General features: G+C 42.0%; 1 protein-coding gene across 1 annotated transcript in view; it reads left to right on the top strand.

Moving 5' to 3' along the window:
• Positions 1-22,019, top strand: part of LOC122409956 (uncharacterized) — a 75,058-nt gene that overhangs the window by 20,293 nt on the left and 32,746 nt on the right. The window contains exons 3-5 of the mRNA XM_043417876.1: positions 15,090-15,264; positions 17,447-17,680; positions 17,803-18,012. Coding sequence (XP_043273811.1) covers positions 15,090-15,264; positions 17,447-17,680; positions 17,803-18,012 — 619 coding nt within the window. The remainder of the gene's footprint in view (positions 1-15,089; positions 15,265-17,446; positions 17,681-17,802; positions 18,013-22,019) is intronic.

Here is a 22,019-nt window from a genome sequence, read left to right as displayed (position 1 = left end):
AAACGCTCGTTTATGTACACAAACACAAATTTGTATACGGTACATACAGTTTAACGGTACGATGTTCTGGGATCAAGCGGAGACGTGGCGTCGTGTATCTCGCGATAACGAGCTCTCGTGGGGTTTATTCATTCCTGATACGGCGAAACAGAACGAAAGAGAGCATTATCGTTGTGTCGGGGTCTTCTCGCGGCTCTCAACAATCCATGCTACGTTGTCGATCGTTCCGTTGGACATACGACAGTCGTGTGCAGTCCTGCTCTTACGGTTCTCTGCGAGACAAATAATCCGCGTAACTCGAATATTCAGCGTTCCCTAGTTCTTCCAAATTGTTTAAAAGCGTTTTATTTTTTGTCTGTGGTTCTCAAAGTCGATAAAAAATTAGCCGAAAAATATGAAGCTCGAAAAGTGCACAGTGAGTGCGATGAATCTGCTCGTTGCTGCGACCGCAAACGGGGAGAAAGTGCTGTAGAACGGAATTCCGCTCAACTGTCACGTCCTTCGACGTCGTCGCGACGAGACTCCGCGCGAACAACGCTTCGCTAATCTCGTTGAATCCGTCACGGTCGCGCGACACTCATCGCTCGTCAATAATATTATTTCGTCGTTTATATCGCTCGTGTACGTAGAAACGTAGGTCGAGACTTGACCATAGTTTGCGACGAAGTGACTTTTTATATTTGGATTGTGTCGTCGACGTTTGTTCGTCATGATTCGGACTCGCTGATCGAGCGACACCAAACAATAGTGTGAAACGCATTTGTTGTCGCGGCGAATACGAACACCGTGAAAAATCGCTGAAAAAAGACTTCGAAAACGACACGTTCACTGTTGTGACTCTTGGTTACTGAGCCGAAAAAACTCTTCTGTTTGCTTCCAAGCCTCTCTATTTAGTTTTCAATGAATTATTTATTCGTCGACAGACTGAAGAGTCGCAAAAGATCTCGTACTCTGACGGCGGAGACCTTGTCCCAGACGCTCATAGATTCGTGATGAAAAGCCTACCGATCGAAGGTCGAAATAATCGTCAGTGCACGTCACTGAAACTATGAAAAAAGTGGACGCGCCATCCGATTTCGTCGAGTTTTCACGGGTCCTAGTCTCATGAATATCGATATTGCACTTCAGTCGGCGGTCAAATACAAACCGTGCCAAATTGAGAGACAGAAAGCAAAAGGACGAACGAGAGTGCCGCTTGCGAAAGCGAGGCGCTGCTGGAACTTCGCGTAATCGGTAGTTTGCATTCCGCACGAACGATCGGTATACACTGAACGTATTATATACGTACACACAATAAAAGTTGGTTGGCGCGTGCGCTATCGGGACGGGGGAGCCGCCACGATAATTTACATCCGGCACAGTTACAACGACGATTCCTTCGTCACGAGACCGGACATTTGAGTTTTCTCAAAGTTATAATAAATCGTTTTGTGAACGCTTCGAAATTTCGTGGACGTCTGTCTTTAAAATCAGGCATGTTGAGTTGGAACTCTTTCTAAAACCGACCAATTCCGACCGAGCTGACGAGCGAGGATAGCCGAGACCGTTGTCGACGATTCTCTGGTTTGTTTTTCTAACTTAATTGCCTCAATTGGATTTGTTCCTCGTGCCTCAAAATAGCGAGACTCGTGTACACGCGATACTCGATAGAAGCACACAAGCTTTCTATTGGGGAACGAAAGTCTTTTCTGCGTCAGTGAAAAAAAAAAAATTAATTGGAAAAAGTTTTGTCGACAATTCGTCAAACAGAGCACACCGCGCGTAACTGAAAACTCGGGGATTCCGTCGAGATTTTTAAAACTCAGTGTCGAAACAATCGCCGAAGCGATACCTCCCGAAGGATCATTCTCGAGGAAATAATTGTAATTTGCATCGAAATTTTCGGTCAAAGTCAACGAGTCCTGCAATCATGGTCCGAGACGATTGTTTGTCGGTCAAGGAAGTCACCGAGGAGAAAAAGAGAACTCCGCGTTTCCCATCGAGGGAAAGAAATTTCGCGATGAGACGACGCGGCCCCCGACGTCTGGCCTCGGTCCGCGAATCCGGTGTCTCCCCAATAGCGACTGCCGAAATTCTCAGGCCTTCGGAGCTCCAGGGCGATTCTCGTAATTCTCATCAAGTATGCGACGGCTCATCGTGCGTGTAAGAAAAATATTAACTCGAGTTTCAAACCTTTTATTTGTCTAAAAATATAACAGAGGAAATGACGATTCTGAGCTGCTGCGAAGCATTCGATAATGAGAGAATTTGGCTGAATTAGCCTCCACAAGCTGCTGCATCGTCGCAAGTGATTAAGTATTGAAAATCAAAGTTCATATCTGTCCTTAAATTTCATCATTTACTCTCACAACCTTCAGTCAATTCCGAAATGCAAATATCAATAATCAAAAGTACCGAGCTTCCCAAACGACTGAGGAGAGGATCGCTTTTGAAAAACCGATCAAATACTCAAATCAGTACACACAGCCAATTCGAAGTGGGAGGACAAAAATTATTCGTGATAAGAAAAAAAAAAAAAAAAAAAAAAAACAGTTGAGTGAGCCAAGAGCGAGTGTTGGATCGAGCGTGTGATGCGTTGACCAAACCAATCGCTCGATTCCCCCAACAAAAATCTGTTTCAATCTTTATTTTACTCGAGGTGCCAAACAAACCCAAACAATTAGGTTAAGGCCTCGGTGCGCGATCTCGCCGCGCGATTCAGGCTCGAGAGTTCGCTCATACGAGAGACACGACAACGCCGCTGCGAATATAATCTCATTGTTTTCTTCAGCAGTTGAGACTCTTCGATTAAGAAACATTCCGGATCGAGATACGTGCGTCGTGTCGACTGTCACTTTTTGCGAATAGAGCGTATTGCTGCAGCAATGCGGAATGGTGAAAGATCGAGGTCGAACCAGCACGTTGTACACAAGTATAAATCCTCGTGTACATTTATATACTCAGAGACATGGACGAATGTATATTTATAGAGATAATCGGACGGGCGTACGATACCGATTATCGTGTCTCCCGTTCTCTATATAAGTCCACGTCATGTGTCGATGCTCGCAGCGGTTCAAGGATCTGGAAGCTTTTTCTTTCTTCCTCTCGCTGCTTGCTTCGTTGGGCCTCTTTCTCCCTCTTCATTCCCTTTCCCTCTTTTTCTTCTTCTTTCGCTGCCCTAGTATGAATCACGAGGTTTCTTGTCGGCTTATAATAAGATACGTAAATACGAGACGACCGCATAGAGAAACGCGACGTGTCCTTACGGGAGGTTCGCACAATGACAGAAACAATTCGGCACTTATTTATGGCGGTGAGGCGGTTTCAGAGCTGCGGCGAGAGTTGCGACGGATTCGATGAAATTTTAGTAAATGAGACGTTTCGCTGTGGCACTATGGCGCGGAATTTATTGAAAATTCAACAGCTCCAGAGCCAGATTTTTCGAATCGAGATTCCTCCAGATTCCTCGCGTTCCTTCGCGGCCCTCCTCCTTTATTTCGGCAGCTGGGCATCGCCGTTGATATTCTTCGGACGCGAGATAACGAGGGGTGTGAAAGATCGCTCGCAAGGGAAGAAACACGCCGGAGTTTTGGTCATCGATCTTGTTCACGGGGCCATTACGTCGGCTAATAAAGGACGCTGTCCGTTTCGGGAGGGAGAAGCCCGCAGATGTTCTTTTGATTTGCTATTTTTTATTTATTGGCATTATTATTGAAGACGGAGTGAGGAACGAGAGAGCCATTTGGCAATTGGGAGTAACGAGAGAACGAAAGAAGCGAGGAGACGTCGTCGGCGTCGCTTCTCCTCGATCTTCTCCAGACGCCCGTAAATGTACAAGTCTTCATTGGATCCGTGAATTAGTTTCTTCGTGGATGATCCAACGTACGAGCTGTAGGAACGAGTGCGTGTGTTATGTGCCATGTTAGGAATCACATCGCGTTTCTAGGGGCGATGGAAACGAGCGTGCCTTTTCTGATTAATGTCGAACGCGTGATCCCCTCCCTCGAGCATCTCCTAATAAGGCGTGTCTGTGTGCAAACTCTTTGCTATGTGAAAACGAGAGAAAGAGATTCTCTCCGATTTCCGGGACGGGCGAGCTGTGTGTGACTGTGCAGAAGCCGAGACGTTGAACCAACGCTCTTCGGGGTCATGATACACTGAGTATTTCTGCAGTTTGGTCGCACTGAGAGACTTTGAAAAAAAAACAGCCTCGTTCGTGAATACATTTCGGGCGGTCTGCAGGGTCTCTTGTAACGTTGTGCTCCTCTGATTTTATTAATGGGTCCGATGACCGATGGATTTCAGAGGCAAGCGCGCAATCGACTTTTTCATTTATTTGGCCTTCTTATTTTTATCCTGATCGGAGATGCGAGTGGGGAGCTCTTATTGAGTGAAGCGTTTGAAGCATAATCTGCTGTCGATTTTGCTTCGGGTGTCCAGAAAACGCACGATGAGCGGAGCACTATTTTTTTTTAATAAACGACATTTCTTGGGAGATATTTTGAGATTATTTTGACGAATTTGACGTGGTTGAACGTCCCTAATGTGCCAGTGTTTCGTAAATTTTGAAAATTTCGTTAAATAACTCGTCCCGAGGTCGAGGCTCGCCTAGAAAATATCCCACAAATCTCTTCAACTGCGATTTATTCGCGTATTCCGAAAATGTTTTATCTGCCGTTCTCAATCTCGCGCGAGTCTTGATTAATCGACGTGTACATTTATTTGTGAATTTAGTTGACTTCGCAAGCCGGAGCGCGAGACACCGATTTTATTGGCGAAACGAAATTGGATGACGTTAGGTTTTCACCATCGTAAACGTAAATAGCGAACGTCAAAGAGAAAAATTGACTTAAATTCTGCTGTTCCAAAAATGAATCATGCTATCGCCACCTCTTCCCCGGGATTCCTGCGCCCGAACACTTCGCGCGCGCTCATTCGACACTTAAACATCTTGAGAACATTCTCTCTTTTTATTCTCAGTATCAATAAACTCCGAGGGGGAGAAACGTCACTTTGCCTCTTTAAACTAGCGTACAATGATCACTAAATCATTCTGTAGATTTGTTGGAAATGCACGAGGGCATTTTCACTGCCAAGGTGAAACCGACGTTTTTCAGTTTAATGACTCTTTTCACAGAGCACCCAGTTTATGTGTTCCGAATACCACGAAAGCACGACAAAACAACTCGGAAATAAAAGTTGAGGATTCCTGAATAGCTTGAAATATTTTTGGTCATAAAAAATTCGGTTTCTTTGAACAAAAAATAGATTCTCGTTGTATCATACAGGAATGTCAAGTAATTTGGTCGATTCAGGCGAAATGATACGAACATTCCCTCCATTGGTCCAAGAGCCTTGGCCAAGCCTTCTTTTCATCAAAGTTTTTTCTACCGTCAGTAAGAAACTAGAAAAATAATAAACGGTTTATTCTTACTTTATTTTCCACGCAATAGTTATTTTTAGGAAGCTAAAACCAAACAAATATTTATAAAGCGAAGAAATAGCAGCCGAAAATAAAGGTGGACGTTCAGCCTGAGCAAAGTTCGAAGTGTTCTGATAAATTGCAGAGTAGTCAGAGCGAAGAACGTTCACCCACCTGTACGCGTCAGGCGTCTATTTGTACTTCAATATACACGCGGGCACGAACTAAAGTTTATATTTTGCTGCGGCATGACGAAAATTCGCATGTAAATTTGAGCTCGTGTGCACACACCGCGATACCGTAAAAATAAATAAATAATAATAATAATAATAATAATAAAAATTCAAAAAAGTATGTGAAATGTGCTGCCAAAACAGTTCTCTCGACGAAACTTTTCGCGGTATAACTCATGCGATGGAGCTCGATCTTTCTCAGTTATTGCCCAAGTTTTCACCGGCTTTTCCACGTTCATCGGTGCTCCCGGCTTTCCACGTCTCGTTAGCAAACAGAATAACGTCCCTCCGGCGTCCCAGTTGAACACGTAAATTAGTGGCTTTTCGTGTGCTCAGGGCCGATAGCCTACGAGTCGTATTGAAATGCAAGACCCGCGTAAAACGTTTCTCCGGCTATTATAAGAACGGCAAGCCTCCGTCCAGTTGAGTGACAAGTTGCAATGAGCTAGTTGCACGGCCAAGGTCGCATCTCGTTGCCATTTATCGTTCACACGTATACTAATGAAATTAGAGAGACAGAAACAGCGTTGATCGACTGGTCAGTCAGCCTCGCTCTTTTTTCTTCATTTTTTTGTTTACGCAGTCTGCATTCGCGATTTTTTTCCGTCTCCGCCACTACGGAGGCCGATGAAATTTCCTGCGTTCTCGTATTTCCCGTAGCAACGGTTTTTCACGTTTTTTATTTATTTTTTTTTCTCGAAAGAGGTGAAATATTCCTGCTGAAGTGATGAATTTTACGAGCTTCATATTTTCGAAACGAGTCGTGTTTCGTACGGAGCTTCGAAGGTTCGACAAAACTTGAAGTCCATCAAACGAATCGTTTGAAATTGAATATTTTTTCCTTCCTTGTGACGCGCCAACCAAGCAAAAGTGTTTCAATCGAAACGCAATGAAACAGCGAGGAAAAAGGAGAAGATTTCAATGGTACTTGATGAAGGAATCGAACCCAAGTATTATCGTCTCATCATGCAGGGGCAAATAGCTAGCGTTTACAAACTGCAAGTGCACGAAGTAATTATCGCGAAGGAACGGTGGGATTTGCATCGCGAGTTTACGTAGAACGTGTGTAGCGCGTGGTCATGCGAGAACAGCAGGATCGTGTCGTCCATCATTGCGGAGTGCTTTCCAAGATTCTCGCCATGAGTCATTCGGTGATGGAGACTTCATTTCCTAGAAATCATAGGAAAATCTTGCAACGGAGGATCATTTTGACGTTATTACACGTCAGCTTTGACCTCTTTAGGAAGATAAACTGTTTCGTTGCTCGAGTAACTATCGTGAGGTTGATTGATTCGGAATCATCTGGATCGTGAGAAAAAAGAAAGAACGAAAATCCAACGAGTCGGTTTTGCTCGCAGTGAAAATCCAAGTGGCAGTCATTAAGTCCAAAAGCGTTTAATTATGAAATCGAAAAGTCTCAAGTTGAAATGACGATTTTTAATGAGGCTCCAGCCGCCGGAGTTTTCTCACGTATTTCGACCTCTGACTCAATTATCGCCCCGAACGAATACCGCATCACCGGAGCAACGTCGTTAAGCAGCATCTCCACGCGGATATCTCCAACGGTTGAACGATATCTTTGCCTCATATTACCCCGATATTCGCTTCCTCCTCGTCTTTCTTCGGCGTCTCGTGGCTTCGTTAAAGTTTGCGATGGCCGATGGTGGGGACGCAGCACGCGCGCACAGCCGCGCTGAACTTTTCGTCGAGCTTTTGCGGATGACACAGGTCGTATGACCGAGTGCGCATGCGCGTTAATCTTTTCTTCGTCTTCGTGTTCTCCCTCGTGCCGCTAGTGTTTCTCGCGTATAATACACACATGTGTGTCCACGAATGAATACGTGTATAGCTCACATTAGCAAAGACTCTACCTACTCCGGCTGTCTGACGAACCGCGTGGCGCCAGTTTGAAGTATGCTCCTTCTGCGGATGCACTATTGCGCGAACGCCGATCACCAACAGACACGTTTTTTCCTCTCTGCCAAACTGTCTCTTTTTCTCTTCCCCTCCCCCTCTCTTTGACCGCCTTCTCCCTCTTGTTATCAACATTCCCATCCGTCGAAATTCGTCTCTCGACGAAGACCTTTGACCGCTCTTTATCTGGCCAACTTGACGCGGGAGTTTGATCTTTAAAACAATAATAATCGTGCCGCAGCACGAATGTGAAAATTTTTAAATCAATGAAACATCTGACGAATAATCGATTTAATCGGAGGTGAAGTGAGGCTGAGTTCATCATCATCGCGCGCAACGGTGACGAGTTTCAATATACTTTTTCAAGTGCTCTCACTCAACCGGCTCCAAGCAGCCCGACATTCGTTCGTTCCCTTCCACGTGACTTCTCTCGGAATGTGATTTTGGAGAAAAAATACGATCACCGCAAAAGCTCGTTGACGTTTTACTCATCTGTCCGGCCTTCGGGATTTTTTACTCCATAATAACGATTATAACGAGCGTGCGACCGGTTCGCCACTATTATCATCTCCACTGTCGCCATTTATTAGGCCCCACAAAGTTACTTATTATTTCCTAATGTCGGATGCTCGCGCGGTTCACGCTAATCTCTCGCGCTCTACAGACCACGTGAAATAGGGAAATATGACGTCGTTGATCTACACGCACACACACACGCACACACACAAATATTCACCTTTATACAACACGGACGCAAATAGATTAACTCGAAATTGCGCTTAATCCCGGGACTGCTATTTTAAACGGTGACCATTACCGTCTCTTGATACAGCGACCATTTATCTAATTAATAGCCATTAGCTCTCTCGAGCTACCGCGATCGTCCTGTACACATACGTTCGCTACGTTGTATCAAACTGAATAATGTACACGTGTTATGGATACTGCGTATACATTTATAGAGTATCGGACGTAGGCAATGTGAGTTATAAGAGACGTGGGAGTGCGACCTCTTTCGATAACACCTGCGCGCAGCATTTCCCTTAAAAAAAATTTCGTCGGTTATTATCGGCGGATTTTCGAGCGTTTTTTCCCTGTTGACGGGGTGATGAATTTTTGGAGTTTCCGAGAGGCGTTGCTCTTTCGGGTTCTTCGTTGGCATTGAAAGTAATTGAAAGAAACTTGGCGAATTGATATCGCGATGATTCAGCTTTCTTACTCTCCTCTGCTCCCGAAGTATCGAACGAAGCTGAACACGATTCTCGCTGTTATCTATAGCTCAATCAGATTTAACGTATCAATGATCTTCGGCAACAACGTAATGCACTCCGACTTTATTGACTCGACCCTGAAGACGCGCAGCACTTTCGTGAAGAGCCTGTCGAACCGTTTTTTTTCACTCGTTTATTTTGTATGTGCTTGCGGGCGTGTGGACGAAGACGAAAAAGAGAAATGAGCGGGGCCGGCCCACGGAAAGTGAGATCATGAAACACACGCGAAAGGAGGCGCGAGCGGCGGGGAAAAAGAGATAAAAAAGAAACGATTGTCCTCCTATAGGATTTTCACTTCAATCAACTTTTATCTATCGTCACTCCATTTTTACGAGATATTTATAGGCGCGCCAGGCCCAACGGAGCTCGCAATCGTAGACTTTGATTCGAGGCGGCTACGTTGAAGAGTAGAAAAGAAATTCTACTCGGCTTACGATCATACCGATTCGATCATTTCTGCTCTTTCATTCTCAGTATTTGTCAGTCTCCTTAACAACGTTGCGATCGACATAAATACTCAAAATACTCTGCCTACAGCGACTCTTCCCACTCATTTTTTGACGAAGTAGAAAAGTGCAATAATTCAAAACGAAATGAATGAAAACAGGTCCACGGTGATTGCAACAGATGGCACTCGCTCGATAAACGCATCGCGGGAGTGTAACGAATCGGACACGAGCAAAACAACCCGGAGCAGCAGCCACACCATTGCGAACTCGTAGAAATGGACTTTGGAGGAATACGCGCGTGTTTATAAAACTTTGTATGTTTGTGGTCGTGCGAGGTGGATGCGTGGAATTCAGGGCTTGGAAGTTTCCTAACCGAGACATTTCTGTGCAAGAGATCATCGCAGTAAGCTCGCGCGGAGTCGCATGCCGCACACCATCATTTCTTATAGGCACGTGCCAATTACGAAGCTGCGGTGAAGATCGTCGAAGTACGCGTTGATCCTCGCGGAACTAGTGGCTTCCAGCTGCTCCAGTTGTTTCGTTGCTTCCGGGGGATTTGGTGACGTGAGAAAAGCGACAACACGGAGTGAGGATCTCAAGATTTTCGTTGCCCTCGTGTTGGAAGAGTGAGGATTATTTGGACGAGCTTTCAACATGGAGGACGATCGTTTAAACTCGATGTCACGAATTCCGGAGGTTCGGTGATGAAACAACGCGACGAAATGAGCCGAAATATTGATCAAGCCTCGGCACCCTGAACGGCCAACTGCAAAGGCGTCACACGACGCCCATCCTCTTGTCATCGGTTACGAATTCAAGGATGAGTCCCAAGGGTCCAACTCAAGAGGGACAGAAGACGGAGGTCCGAGTGTCCTGCGTTCCAGAACCAGGCGCCGAGCCTCAAGGCATTCGGGTGAAGATACCCGAGCCGAAGAAGCGCCCGGTCAGCCCGCCGTTTCGGGAAGCCATGCGCACCCGGTGCCCCTCCGTTTCGGAAAAAGACTTTTACCGGAAAACTTCGTCTCTTGATCGACGCGAGAGATACTCGACCCTCTCCGGTGCCGAAATAAAAGGGTGCTTCAGTGCCACTGGCAATTGTGAATTACAACCCCGGGGACGTAGAAATCCTATGCTAGATCGGAAACACCGCTATCCGACGATATCCGGTGCTGAATTAAAGAGAAGCTTCGCCATTGGCAAATGTCCCCTCGAGGATGGTCTAGATCTCAGCCTCGCCCCCTGGCCTGGCATGAAATGGGCTTGCGTCAGGGTGCTTCATCTCTACTGTAAAGTCTTCGATCAGTTCGAACTCTTCGAGCTCATAGTTAGGTAAACACCAAAACGAAACACCAACTTTTGTGCTTTATTTTTTTCTCCTTTTTATGCGTGTTTTCGTAAATTCTTTTGAATTAATGTCAATAACTCATCTCTCCTCTTTTACAGCATTTGCAAAGCTGTTGCATTAACTGACCTTTTCGGTTAAGCTTCTAAGGGGCTTTGCTCGATTTTTTAACTCCCGACTACTCGCACAGAGCAAAAAAGACGAGAATTATGTGTTTTACTGCGATCAGCTGATAGAGGGGAAATTGTTTTGAAACAACTTTTCTCTGGAACGGTCACACTTCTCTTGGCGAATTTTTGTTTCTGTTTTTTATTTTTCGTTTTCATTTTCTATAGTTTGTCAAAATCTATGGTCAACTCGCTTAGAAAACTAATATTTATGTTCTAACTTATTTTGCTATATCGAATTGATGATCATAAAAGGTATAGTGATCGATTATCAACAATTTCACACGATTTTACGCTGCTACTTTCACTTCGGGCTGTTGTTTTCAAATAAAAAATGATGAACTTTAAAGTAGTTCGCGCATGCACGAAACTTTCTTAAGAAAGTCTTGAAATTTACACAGAGTTTAAATGGGCAGAAACGTTTTAAAAAACATAAAAACTCCGGACTATTAAAAATCTGAAATAAAATAAATGTCGGGAATTTCGTCGGGAGATGTCTCTAATAAAATCATTGAATATAAGAAGTATTTACATCTCCCGACGAAAATCCCAACATTTATTTTATTTTCTCATATGAAAGGGTTTTTCATTCGCGAGCTTTTGTTTTTTTAAACATTTTTTCCTGTTGAGTTATCTTTATAATACGGATTTTAACTTTTCCCTGATCCTTTCGTATCAGCTAACACGAATTAAAAATCATCGAATACGAACCCACTTTTAATCTGAATGGCAACCACTGCTCCAATCACGTTTCAAAAGCATTGTTTTGATTAGGCTGTTCAAATGAAAATATAGTGGTCGGAAATGAGGTCTGGGTCGTCACAAATATTTTTCAGCCTCACCTCGACCGCGGCTGCAAATCTTATTACCCTCATTTAGCATCCAGTAAGATAATGTTGTTCGCGCTGCTCCTGCTCGCATATGTATACGATATTCGTAGTATAACTATACAGTAAATCGTGTGAATTTTTAGATATATTTTTGTGCATAGACCTCGAAGTATTCACGGTTCGCGCACTCTTTAAAAGGTTTTATGCCATTTTTTTCTCAACTTGAGTCGATTAGTCATATTTTCCGTTGTTGATTTCCTCGAATTTATTTTTTATTCGTCCACTGCGCGCCCTTCGTTGTCACTTTTATTTCAATTTTTTTACTAAAGTTATAAACACGCGGAAAGAATTGCGCTCGTTCAGCGGATTGATTTATCTGGAAAATCAAGATTTCGAAATCACTGAATTCAGAAAATTGAACGCTCGAAAAGTTTCTTTAATCATCATCCGACCGCTGCGTACTCATTGAATTATAAAAATGGTTAGGAAAATGAATAAATAAACAATATACGATAACAAAACGTGGCAATAAATCTCAAGCGATAATATTGCATGTCACCCACATGCTGCGACGAAGATTGTCAACTTGCGAAATGGAAAATCGCGCGTGGGCTCGAAATACCCGCGTGGTATGCGAGAGTCGTTGTTTCTACCTGAGAATCGAGCACGTGATGTGCGTTATGACGGATTATCCACGGATAATCAGGCACGCTTCGAGCGTTGGGAGAATGCGTAAATGCCTTCGGAAAAAGCGTCATTTTGACATCACTTTCGAACCTGATGGGACAATCCATTACATCCGAAAGTTTTCTCGTCATCAGCTGATCGATTTTAAAAAAAATTCATTCAAACCCTCAGCAAAAGCGCGGCTTTTTATAATGAATTACTAGCAATTAGATTCGATAATCCCCAGGACTCTCCCTTTTCTCACTCTCTTCGTGTTTCCACACTTGATCCCCTAAATTCATCGCCCTTCTTTTATTTATAGCAGTTCGAAATTGAGGGAGGGCTACATACGGATGTTTCACGTGATGTGGTGGGCGCTCTGCTCCCCAGTTCATTTCCAGGGTATCGAATATACGAAATTAGTTGGTATCACGAAAATGAAATTTTTTATGGAATTATCACAATAAAATGTATGAACGAAAGTAAACATTTGGAGAACCATTTTCATATAATACTTTCCATCATGTTTCCTGTACTTTCGGGCATCTCATTGGATTCGAGATTATTTTCACATTTTCGTTTCGTGTCGAGCTACCGCATCGCAATCGTCGCGTGTGCACACGGAGTTTTGACGAGTTTATATTCGAGTGAATTGTCTAACGAGAGACTACGAAAATCAGAGGTTTGACGCATCTTATTTCTAGCGATTTATTATGATTTCAATTCCATAGGAAATTCCTCTCATGTTTCTTCCTATTGAACGATTATTTCGTGATTTTCGCTCCAACTTATTTTCATCTCTTATTCTCTCTCTCTCTTTCCCTTCCCTAGCTGCTTTTCTTATTTGCTCTCTCTCTTCTTCTATGTGTGCGGCACTTAGTCCGGCTATTACAGTGCACGACTTCCTCTACGAGATCGAATCAAGCAAGTTTAACTTCGTAACTGCCCCACTGACATTATCAAAGTCTAAATATTTCCGGTCGCACAGCTCGACTTCTGTGTCATTCTCGTCCTTCTCGATTTTTTCGCACTCGATTCCTTCTTTTGTATTCAACGAATATTTTAATCTGCGTGATTTTGAGGAGACTGCAGTTTGAGAAAAAAAAACTGGATTTCTTTGCGGCCGGAGTTGGCGCAATGGTCGATTACGCTTCCGCCGCTGAGCGATCGCTCTCTGAACTGTATTCGCGACCTTCCGCGTGAGTTCTTTTTAGGGAACGTCAGAGGAAGGAATTTCTGACAGTTTGAAATAACACGCGAAACATGCCAAGTAATGACGGATCTTCGATATTGACTGACATGCCTAATCTCAGCTTGACCCACCATCTATAAGTGAACACGAAGAAATGTCGGCTTTCAATTTTCCTTCGAACGTTCCATCACGTATTCCCAAACGGATAAACCTTGGACGACTAATTGATTCGGCAATACTTCCGAGTCTCTTATTTCGTTCATTCAGTTTTGTAAACAACAATTTGACAAGCTGAAAGCTCTCAGAGATTGCGTGTTGCGTAACTGTGGTCCACCATTTCATTATTCGTTTCTCTTTTTGTTTCCTATTTCCGCATATTTCACGTTCCACTTTTCAAATACCAAGAATTCAGTAACGTCCAGAAACTTGCCTGTAATTTTTCAGTGTCAATCGCCCTTCTTCGTTCCAAGCACGCAATTTTTAACTTCGAAATGATAGATTTATCGAGAACTACGTAACCATCCTCGTATTTACAGTTTTCTCACATTCGACGTATAAAATATATCGAAAGCATGTTGTCGTGGATTTGATCATTTTTTTTTTAAGAATTTAGGAGTCTAATTTCCCTGGCCATGACTATTATAGAAGCTTGAGGCTTTCTCAAATAAAAAAAAAAAAAAAAAAACAGAAATAGTTCTGAATGCAGAAAGAGCGTTAGTCATGCGACTCTTGAAAAAGTGCTTTGCGACTATTTCTTCGAAAGATCGTTCAGTCCGATATGCCAAAGAGCAACGAATGGCGATTAATGACGTCGGAAAAAGTTTCACGCTAAGTGTGAGGGGTGAATGAAAAAAAAGTGAGAAACCTGGCACCCCTTGGCATTAATACTAAAGGGTCAGAAAAAAGGAGCTCGTAAGCCACAGCCTTGAGGCTGACATCCGGAAGGGTGTGGTGTGGAATCACAATAAATGTCTGCCATAAATGCATCTCACTGATTATACGATCGACTCATATATACAAACGAGATACCTAGATGGCATTAAATGTCGTCCATTAAAGCGTAAAATTCACGAGACTGCTTGCCATATGAAAATACATTTTTTAAGAAAAATCAATATTTTCATAATTCGTAAGAGCCTCGGAACCAGAGATTGACTCGTTACAAAATGTAAAACAAGCGTGTAATAAACGTTTGTAAATTTTGTAGAGTTTCACTTGTTCTGTCAGTTGGGAGAAAATTTAATTACGATTTTATTGGATGGAGGGGAGTGAAAGACATAAAAAAGCTTATTAAAGCCCACACTCTCTCTCGTGGTACACGAAACGATGATGTTCTCCGACGTTTTAACGAGAAAAGTGTTTGTGTTTGGGATGAAAGTGTAAATATTTCATTCTCGGGACTCGATTGATGGGTTCGTAAAAGTCTTTCAATCGTCGGTGACTGGGCTCTAATCTCGGTCTATTTTTTCCAGAATTTATAGATGGATCGATATCCAAATTCAATCGAATTGAAATTGACCTTCATGCTCCTCGAAAATTGCCCCTAATTTTTTTTACTCTCCCTTTGAAAAGCTTTTTTTTTTAATTTTTAGTAATTAATTAATTCCTCTTATCAATCCAGGAAAAATTGCACGAGCTGCAAATGTCCAAGAGAGGCTCACGATGTCTGTCACGAAGAATGGGTCTCCGTGAGGGCGAGACTCGGACTCAAGGGCGAAGGTCCCAATAATTACGTCGGTTTTGACCCAAGGGATCGAGGGTTAACTTGGGCGCCACCGGGATTGCCACCGAGCAAGGTAAATTATTGACACGAACCATTGAGTAAATAAATTATCTAATGGAAAATAAAATTTATTTCGACGCGAAGGACTACAAAAAGGTGAACGCGATGAAACGCAAATTCAATATTTTCATCAACGATTGCGGTTCAATATATCTTCAAAAACAAAATAATCTTTTGTATTGATCGTTTCAAAAATTTGTGCTTCCACAAAAAAACTTGCGTTTAGCCAGCGGAATATGAAATTTCATGAAAATTCGACGATTAACAATAATTTCATTTTAATAACTATTTCAAGATGTTTCTAGATTTGCTTAAATCCTCTCCGAAAATTGTATTTCATAATAGTAAGGAAAAGGTCGATTGAAGTCGTAGATTTTGCTAATGCATCTCAATCAGTGTGCCAATTTTCGTAACCGTAAATATTATGCAGTCTCGTGTGTACAGTTCGAAATGTATCGCGATTGATGGAACTTGCATTCGATCTTTCTCGAGCGTAGCAATCCCCTTTTAAACCGAGTAGCACGTGTGGTTCATGTTCGATGCATGCGCACGAAAAAAAAATCGATTTACGCGGTGCATGTTAAATCGATCTAACATTTCAAAGATCTGGAACATCAAAAGAACGAAAAATTCGATTTACGGAGAATTGCAAATTCTAAAAACGGTCATGAGCCAATTCCATTTTCGTTGACTCGAAACAGAGTTTCGTACCGTGGAAATATAATTTCTTCGAAAAAAGGATGAGCCGTTCGCGATCGTTAGAAATCATTTCTGCATATATTTGTTGATCGTCGATCAATATTTCGAGTTCGTATAAAATAATAATAAATTTGAAGAATCATGAAAAATTGTAGTTTTAACATAAGCAAAAAATGTTGATTTTTTATCGTTATGAATCATGCACTGCGAATATGCATTTTATAGCTTCCATACCTGAAAACCCTATAAAATTCGATCATTAAATTTATGAGACGACCGTGATAGTTGGCCACTTAAACAGAGGGTGCGGTAAAAACGATTTAGCGGTGAGAGTGATGCGTCGTACGTTCTCTTGACAGTTGCAAAAAATACATGCGTATTTTCATATTTATATTTGAGGAGTAAGTTATGTAGAACATGCGTTGGATACACAGGACAGAACCACAGTATGTCCGCAACTCTACGAGCTTGGCAGGATGCCCCTGCCTTAATATTTCCAGAAAGTTTGTCATAACTTACGTCGCGGTGCGGAGATTTATACATATATACAAGAGCATGTGTGCGATTGCAAGCAGAAAACCGCGAACGGTTACGAACACGATTTATAGCAAAACTCCTGTACTTTTTATCTCGCTATCGCTTTTCCATCTACGTTGCAGCTCAAAAGTATTCGCTTAGCTCAGACCTCGGTTAACCAAAAGGTTCAAACTATTCAAACAAGACGATTTTTTAGGCTGTCAAATTATGAATTTTTATTATTTCCTTTGCGAGAAATGGCGGCAGTGAAATGAGCCAGAATACATTGGAAATTTCAATTGGAATTCTCATTCCAAGATATCGATGTTTGCGAAGTGTGATGATTCGAAAACTCCACCGAGATTTCTTCGGATGAGCCAATACTTTTGGGCGATAATGTACACGAGCTTATACACTCCGTATGATAAATCCTCCACCCGCTGGTTTTACGAGTTTATGCACTCGTATAACTGCTCAGCTAGTGGGTGGATCTCCGGACAGAACAGTTGGAAAAGCGATGAGAAACGATCCGGTATTTATGCTCGCGATATTCGATTAAAGCTCTCCTTAGGCTTGTAAGATAAATACTCCGAGATGAGCTACTGGTTTTCTGCTCAGCCTCATCGAGTTTTGCCATATAAATGCAGTGTTATCCCCTTAAAGTGCTACAGGGATCGATGAACGCATTCGCATACTTCTTGGAAGCCCAAAAAAATATGTTTTCTTTCAACTTGTTTTATACTCTGATTCTCTTATTTGTAAATGAGAAGTCCATTCGATTCTGTCGTTTTACGAATTGCCTCGATGACGATGGAGTTGTCGAAGGGGCTAACGAAAAACGGCTTGAAAAGCCTTTGATTATCGGAATCGAAATACAAAATTGTTGAATAAATATGAGCGATAAAATGTTCCGGAAACAAGTTGATATTTCGATTGGACAAAAAATAGATTATCGTTGAATTGATTCATTCAAATTTTAGGTGGAAGAATATTTCTCGATGCTGCCGGAAATATCGGTGCCGAGGATCGGCACACCGGGCGAACGTCACAGGGACCGTCAATTGGCGACGCAGTTACCGAAGCAGGATCTCGCAAGAGCATATTGCAGACACCTGGATTCCCAACATTCCGCTAGCGCAGACGACTTTATGGCTGCGAGAAACGAGATCGCTCTTGATATCGGCAGCGTCAAAGAGATTCTCGAAAGAGGCCATGTGAGTCTATCGTCGTTAACGCGAAAACAAATCTATGGAGCTCTGTTTATGCATACTCTATCGAAATATTTCAACGCGTCAAAAAATCCTTTTTCCTCATTTTTATCATTTACTTTTTTCAGAATTGTGGCGTCTGCCACGAACCCCTCAAATATGGAAGTCTCGTAGTATCGGCGAGCAAATTAGGCTTTTCGTATCATCCCTCGTGCTTTCAATGCACGCAGTGTCGAGAATTGCTGGTCGATCTTGCCTACTGCGTACACGACGATGCTCTCTACTGCGAGAGACATTACGCTGAACAACTCAAACCGAGATGTGCGGCCTGTGACGAGGTTAGTTTCGATCTTTACTTGTCTTCTCAAAAATTTAGCGCTTAAGAAGTTTCAACATCCCATAGCCGAATTTTTCGATTTTTTTCGCGATTTTTTTCCGGCGGGAAAAAAACATAGATTTTTGAAATTTTAAGTTTTTTCATTGGTATTTCAACCGTGTGATAGAATCTCGGGTAGATTCGATTACTTCACAGGAACCCATGGTGTTTTTCCATGGTCTCCAGGATTCCGGAGGATTGGTCTATCTCAGATTAAAAAAAAACCTGATCGAATATCATACAGAAATATTAAAAATTGCAGGATTTTCGTGCTTTGAAGCATTTTTAAAAATCGGAATTTCGTGTTTCGTGGCGGGAAAATCCTGCAATTTTTAATATTTCTGTATGATATTAGATCAGGTGATCTCAGGCATGGGTTTTCGTAGAGTAGTTTTACTCCGAATTTACACAAGATATCAGAGTTTAAAAATTCTATCGTAGAGTTGAAATACCAATAAATAAACCCCTTAAAACTTCAAAAGTCTATGTTTTTTTTCCTCGCCGCGAAAAAATCGCGAAAATAGCCTGAAAATCCGGCTGCCGCACGGGCTGACCCCCTTGAACGAATAGTCGGAGGACGAAATATTAAAATGTAAGAAAAATTCGATCGATTCACAGTCAGCTTGAGTGCTCCTGAGTCTTTTTTTACACGTTCAAGTAGAGGAAAAAATTTAGGAAAAATGATTCGTGAATCTTTCTAAGAATCCCTTGTGGTTTCTGCAATTTAATTATTCGTGAGCGTACTTCGATTCTCATGCATTTGATGAACAAAAAATAGTTTTCCATCGCAAGTAAACGAGGAATGCGTTTTTTATTTTGCTGCTGTAAGTGAATTATAATATTTCTTCCCACTCGAATGCAGCTCATTCGTCACCCTTCGAAGTGTCGTTAAGGGTGAATGATACAAAAGTCGAAATAATTAGAAATTGATCAAATTTGGTGATAATGTTCTTCAACATCAAGTGCGAAAACACAAATTTTTTCAAAATTTTCTTCTGTTTAGTTATCGAGTAATTACGCATTAAAGCAGATTTCTTATGCCTGGAATGTATACCTATATATATGGAAACGCTATGCTTATACACGTGAACTTTAGTGATCAATTACTCGATAACTGTACAGAAGAAAAATCTTAAAAAATTTGTATTGTCAAATTTGGCACTAAAGAATATGTTCACCAAATTTTATAAAATTCTGATCATTTTGAATTTTTTTATGTTTTTAGCATGGTTTAGCATGGCAACATTGTATCGCCTGTGCAATATATCCTTAAACCAGAGTCAAGCCTGCTCACTTTTCGACCGATAGAGGGAAACATTTTTATCAAAAGATCATAAAATATTACCGCGCCCACCGGGTAGAAAGTCCAGGGATTCCCGCTCTTTCCGACCGCCAGTAAAGAGTGCCGGTATTCGGTCAGGCCGGGATCCCTGCAACGAACTTGTGGCGTCTCAAACCACTCGATCTTCGGCCCCCTGTTTTACCGACTTCTTTTAAAATATTCGGATCAACGAGTTTTTCGTTCCTCGAAACGCCAGATTGGACGTGGACGCTCAATCGGATGGAGATTATTGAGAAATCGTGAGATTTATTATTCGAAAAACTTACCGCGAATTATTGTACAATTTTCGTGGGTTAATCAAATTTAGACCAATCGTGTCCGCGTTCTCTCCGCGTTTTTCTCGACATACATTCCGCTTTTTGGTGCATATATCGATCGACTCATTCTCACAGACGAAAGGGCGAGTGAATCGTGCAAAATCGTTAATTTTACGCCTCCTTCGTTTAATAAACGATCGATATATACGCGTAGCGATGGATTCCCGATGGTCGAAGTCTTTGAAAAATCAAGACCAGCCCATTTATGGTCGCAACAACTTCGATATAAGGCTGGATTCTTGGCGAAGGCACGCGACGCAATTTGCGCAAGGAATTTTTATAGCCACAAACCAAAGTACCGATTCGGGATGGCATTGCTCTCCGTGAAAAAAAAAAGAAAAAAAAAAACAAGAAAAAAAAATCGAGAGATACGAAAGCGATGACCCAAATATAAACACGTGTTGTGCCTTTTTTTCAAGGTGGGACGGTACTCGTTGCTCGTTCAATCGATAAGGACCATGCAGATTTTTCGTTATAAGGACAAAGCTTTATACAAACTCAATTTATACATACGCGCACGTATACGGAGCCAAGAAATCGCCATTTTAGTGCGTAAATGCGCATAAAATGAAATCCATTTAATCACGTTGCTTTACATAACCGGACTAGCTTTGCAGTATATGCGTTTTTAATCGCAACATTTTATGCATCGCATTGCAATTTAAAAAAAATCAAAGAATTTCCATTTCTCATTTCCATTTTAAAAGTTTTTTATCTCTTTTTTTTTTTTTTTTTTTTCATTGTTTTCGTAATGCGCTCGAAAAGCTTTGAAATTTGATACGTTCGTTCACAAACATAATAACAGACAATGATTTTGAAACATGTTTTTTTCTTTCTCATTGCTTGACAAGGCGATCGTTATTCTCTTCGTGCCAGACAAATATGAACGAATGCACGAGTTTTCGAGATTTCTCGAAATATCTTCGAACCTCATATGCAATAATAGAGCAACTCGCTGTCGAGAAATTACGAGAGGAACGAGCCAGTCTCCAACCCTTTCGTTTTCCTTACAACCACGCCCGAATTTTGGCTTTATTTAGACCACCACGAAAAATATAAATTTCTCAAGATTTCGCGGCATTCGAAGCGAAAATGAAACGTTCGATTTGCACAATATTAAAGTCAGTGCTCAGTGCTCAGAAAACGAATTTGTTTTTCTCGTTTCCGGATCAAAATGATCGAACTTCATTTATCGAATTGTGCCTTTTTCCATTACCGAATCACAAGAAAAATTCGTTATTTTTCTCGATTTCGCTGCGACTCAAGCCTTCTTACCACGTCAGCAGACTCGCCTCGCGAAACCTTCTGCCAATATCATCAACCGAATAGCTTCGTTTCTAGTGGCAGAGCCCGGACTGACTTCGCTCGGTTATGAAAACATAACGGGGGGCGCGAAAATTAGTTGGTTCCTATCCCAATCGACAGCTATAAGACACCCCGAATTGAGTTTGTGTATTAAGAACGATCTATTTTCACTTTCATCAAATCTCCCACCACTCTCTCTCTCTCTCTCTCTCTCTGTCGCCACGAAATCAAGTTAATCCGACTCGGTTTTCGCATGTCCAGTGTACGTGCTAGTCCGGTCCATTCGTCAGTCATCGAAAAACGGCCAAAGCGGTTTTATGGTTTCTCTAACGTCGCGAGAGAGTCGTACACATACATGGCCACACATGCACACAAGAAAATCAGTCAATAAACACAAATACAGCTCAACATTTGGCTCGTACGATTGAAAGTATCAGAAGAAACTTATTATTCTTTCTCCTTAAATCTCACCTCAAACTGACTTAGCAAAACAGTCATTAAACTGCAATTACATTTGAAAGAATCGAAAATTTCACGAATCGCTTTGAGAGCTCAAGAGTTCTTTCGTTTCGGTAAGTCAAGTGTGTCTTTATCTGTACGCACACGTGTACACAAAAACATGTAGAAACGTAGAGTAATCGCAGCAGAGGCGACGCTCTTAACAGTCGTTTGCAAACGGAAGTGTCCTCTCGCATCGCATTCACTCGTTTTCTAACGATTTTTATTTCTTCGTTGTGTCGCTACTCCATCATTCTATTTCTGAAGTAGACCAGAGTAACGGTCAACGACACATTGACAAATGTATTTTCGCAATCTGCGCGAACGGTGGAGGAGAAAAATTCCAATTTTCATTCTATTTCGATCCTAATTATCGCTGCCTTCTCATCGCAGTCCTCCAGCCTCCAATTTTCAAATCCGGACAATCTTTTTTCGAAGATGTCTCTGTAGAGTCAACAAAGTCTTCGAGGAAAGACGCTGTCGAGGTTAAAATTCTAACAGAATAAA

Source organism: Venturia canescens, chromosome 4, assembly GCF_019457755.1.
Source record: "Venturia canescens isolate UGA chromosome 4, ASM1945775v1, whole genome shotgun sequence".
NCBI classification, from domain to species: Eukaryota; Metazoa; Arthropoda; class Insecta; order Hymenoptera; family Ichneumonidae; genus Venturia; species Venturia canescens.
This window is presented reverse-complemented; position numbering and strand designations above follow the sequence as displayed.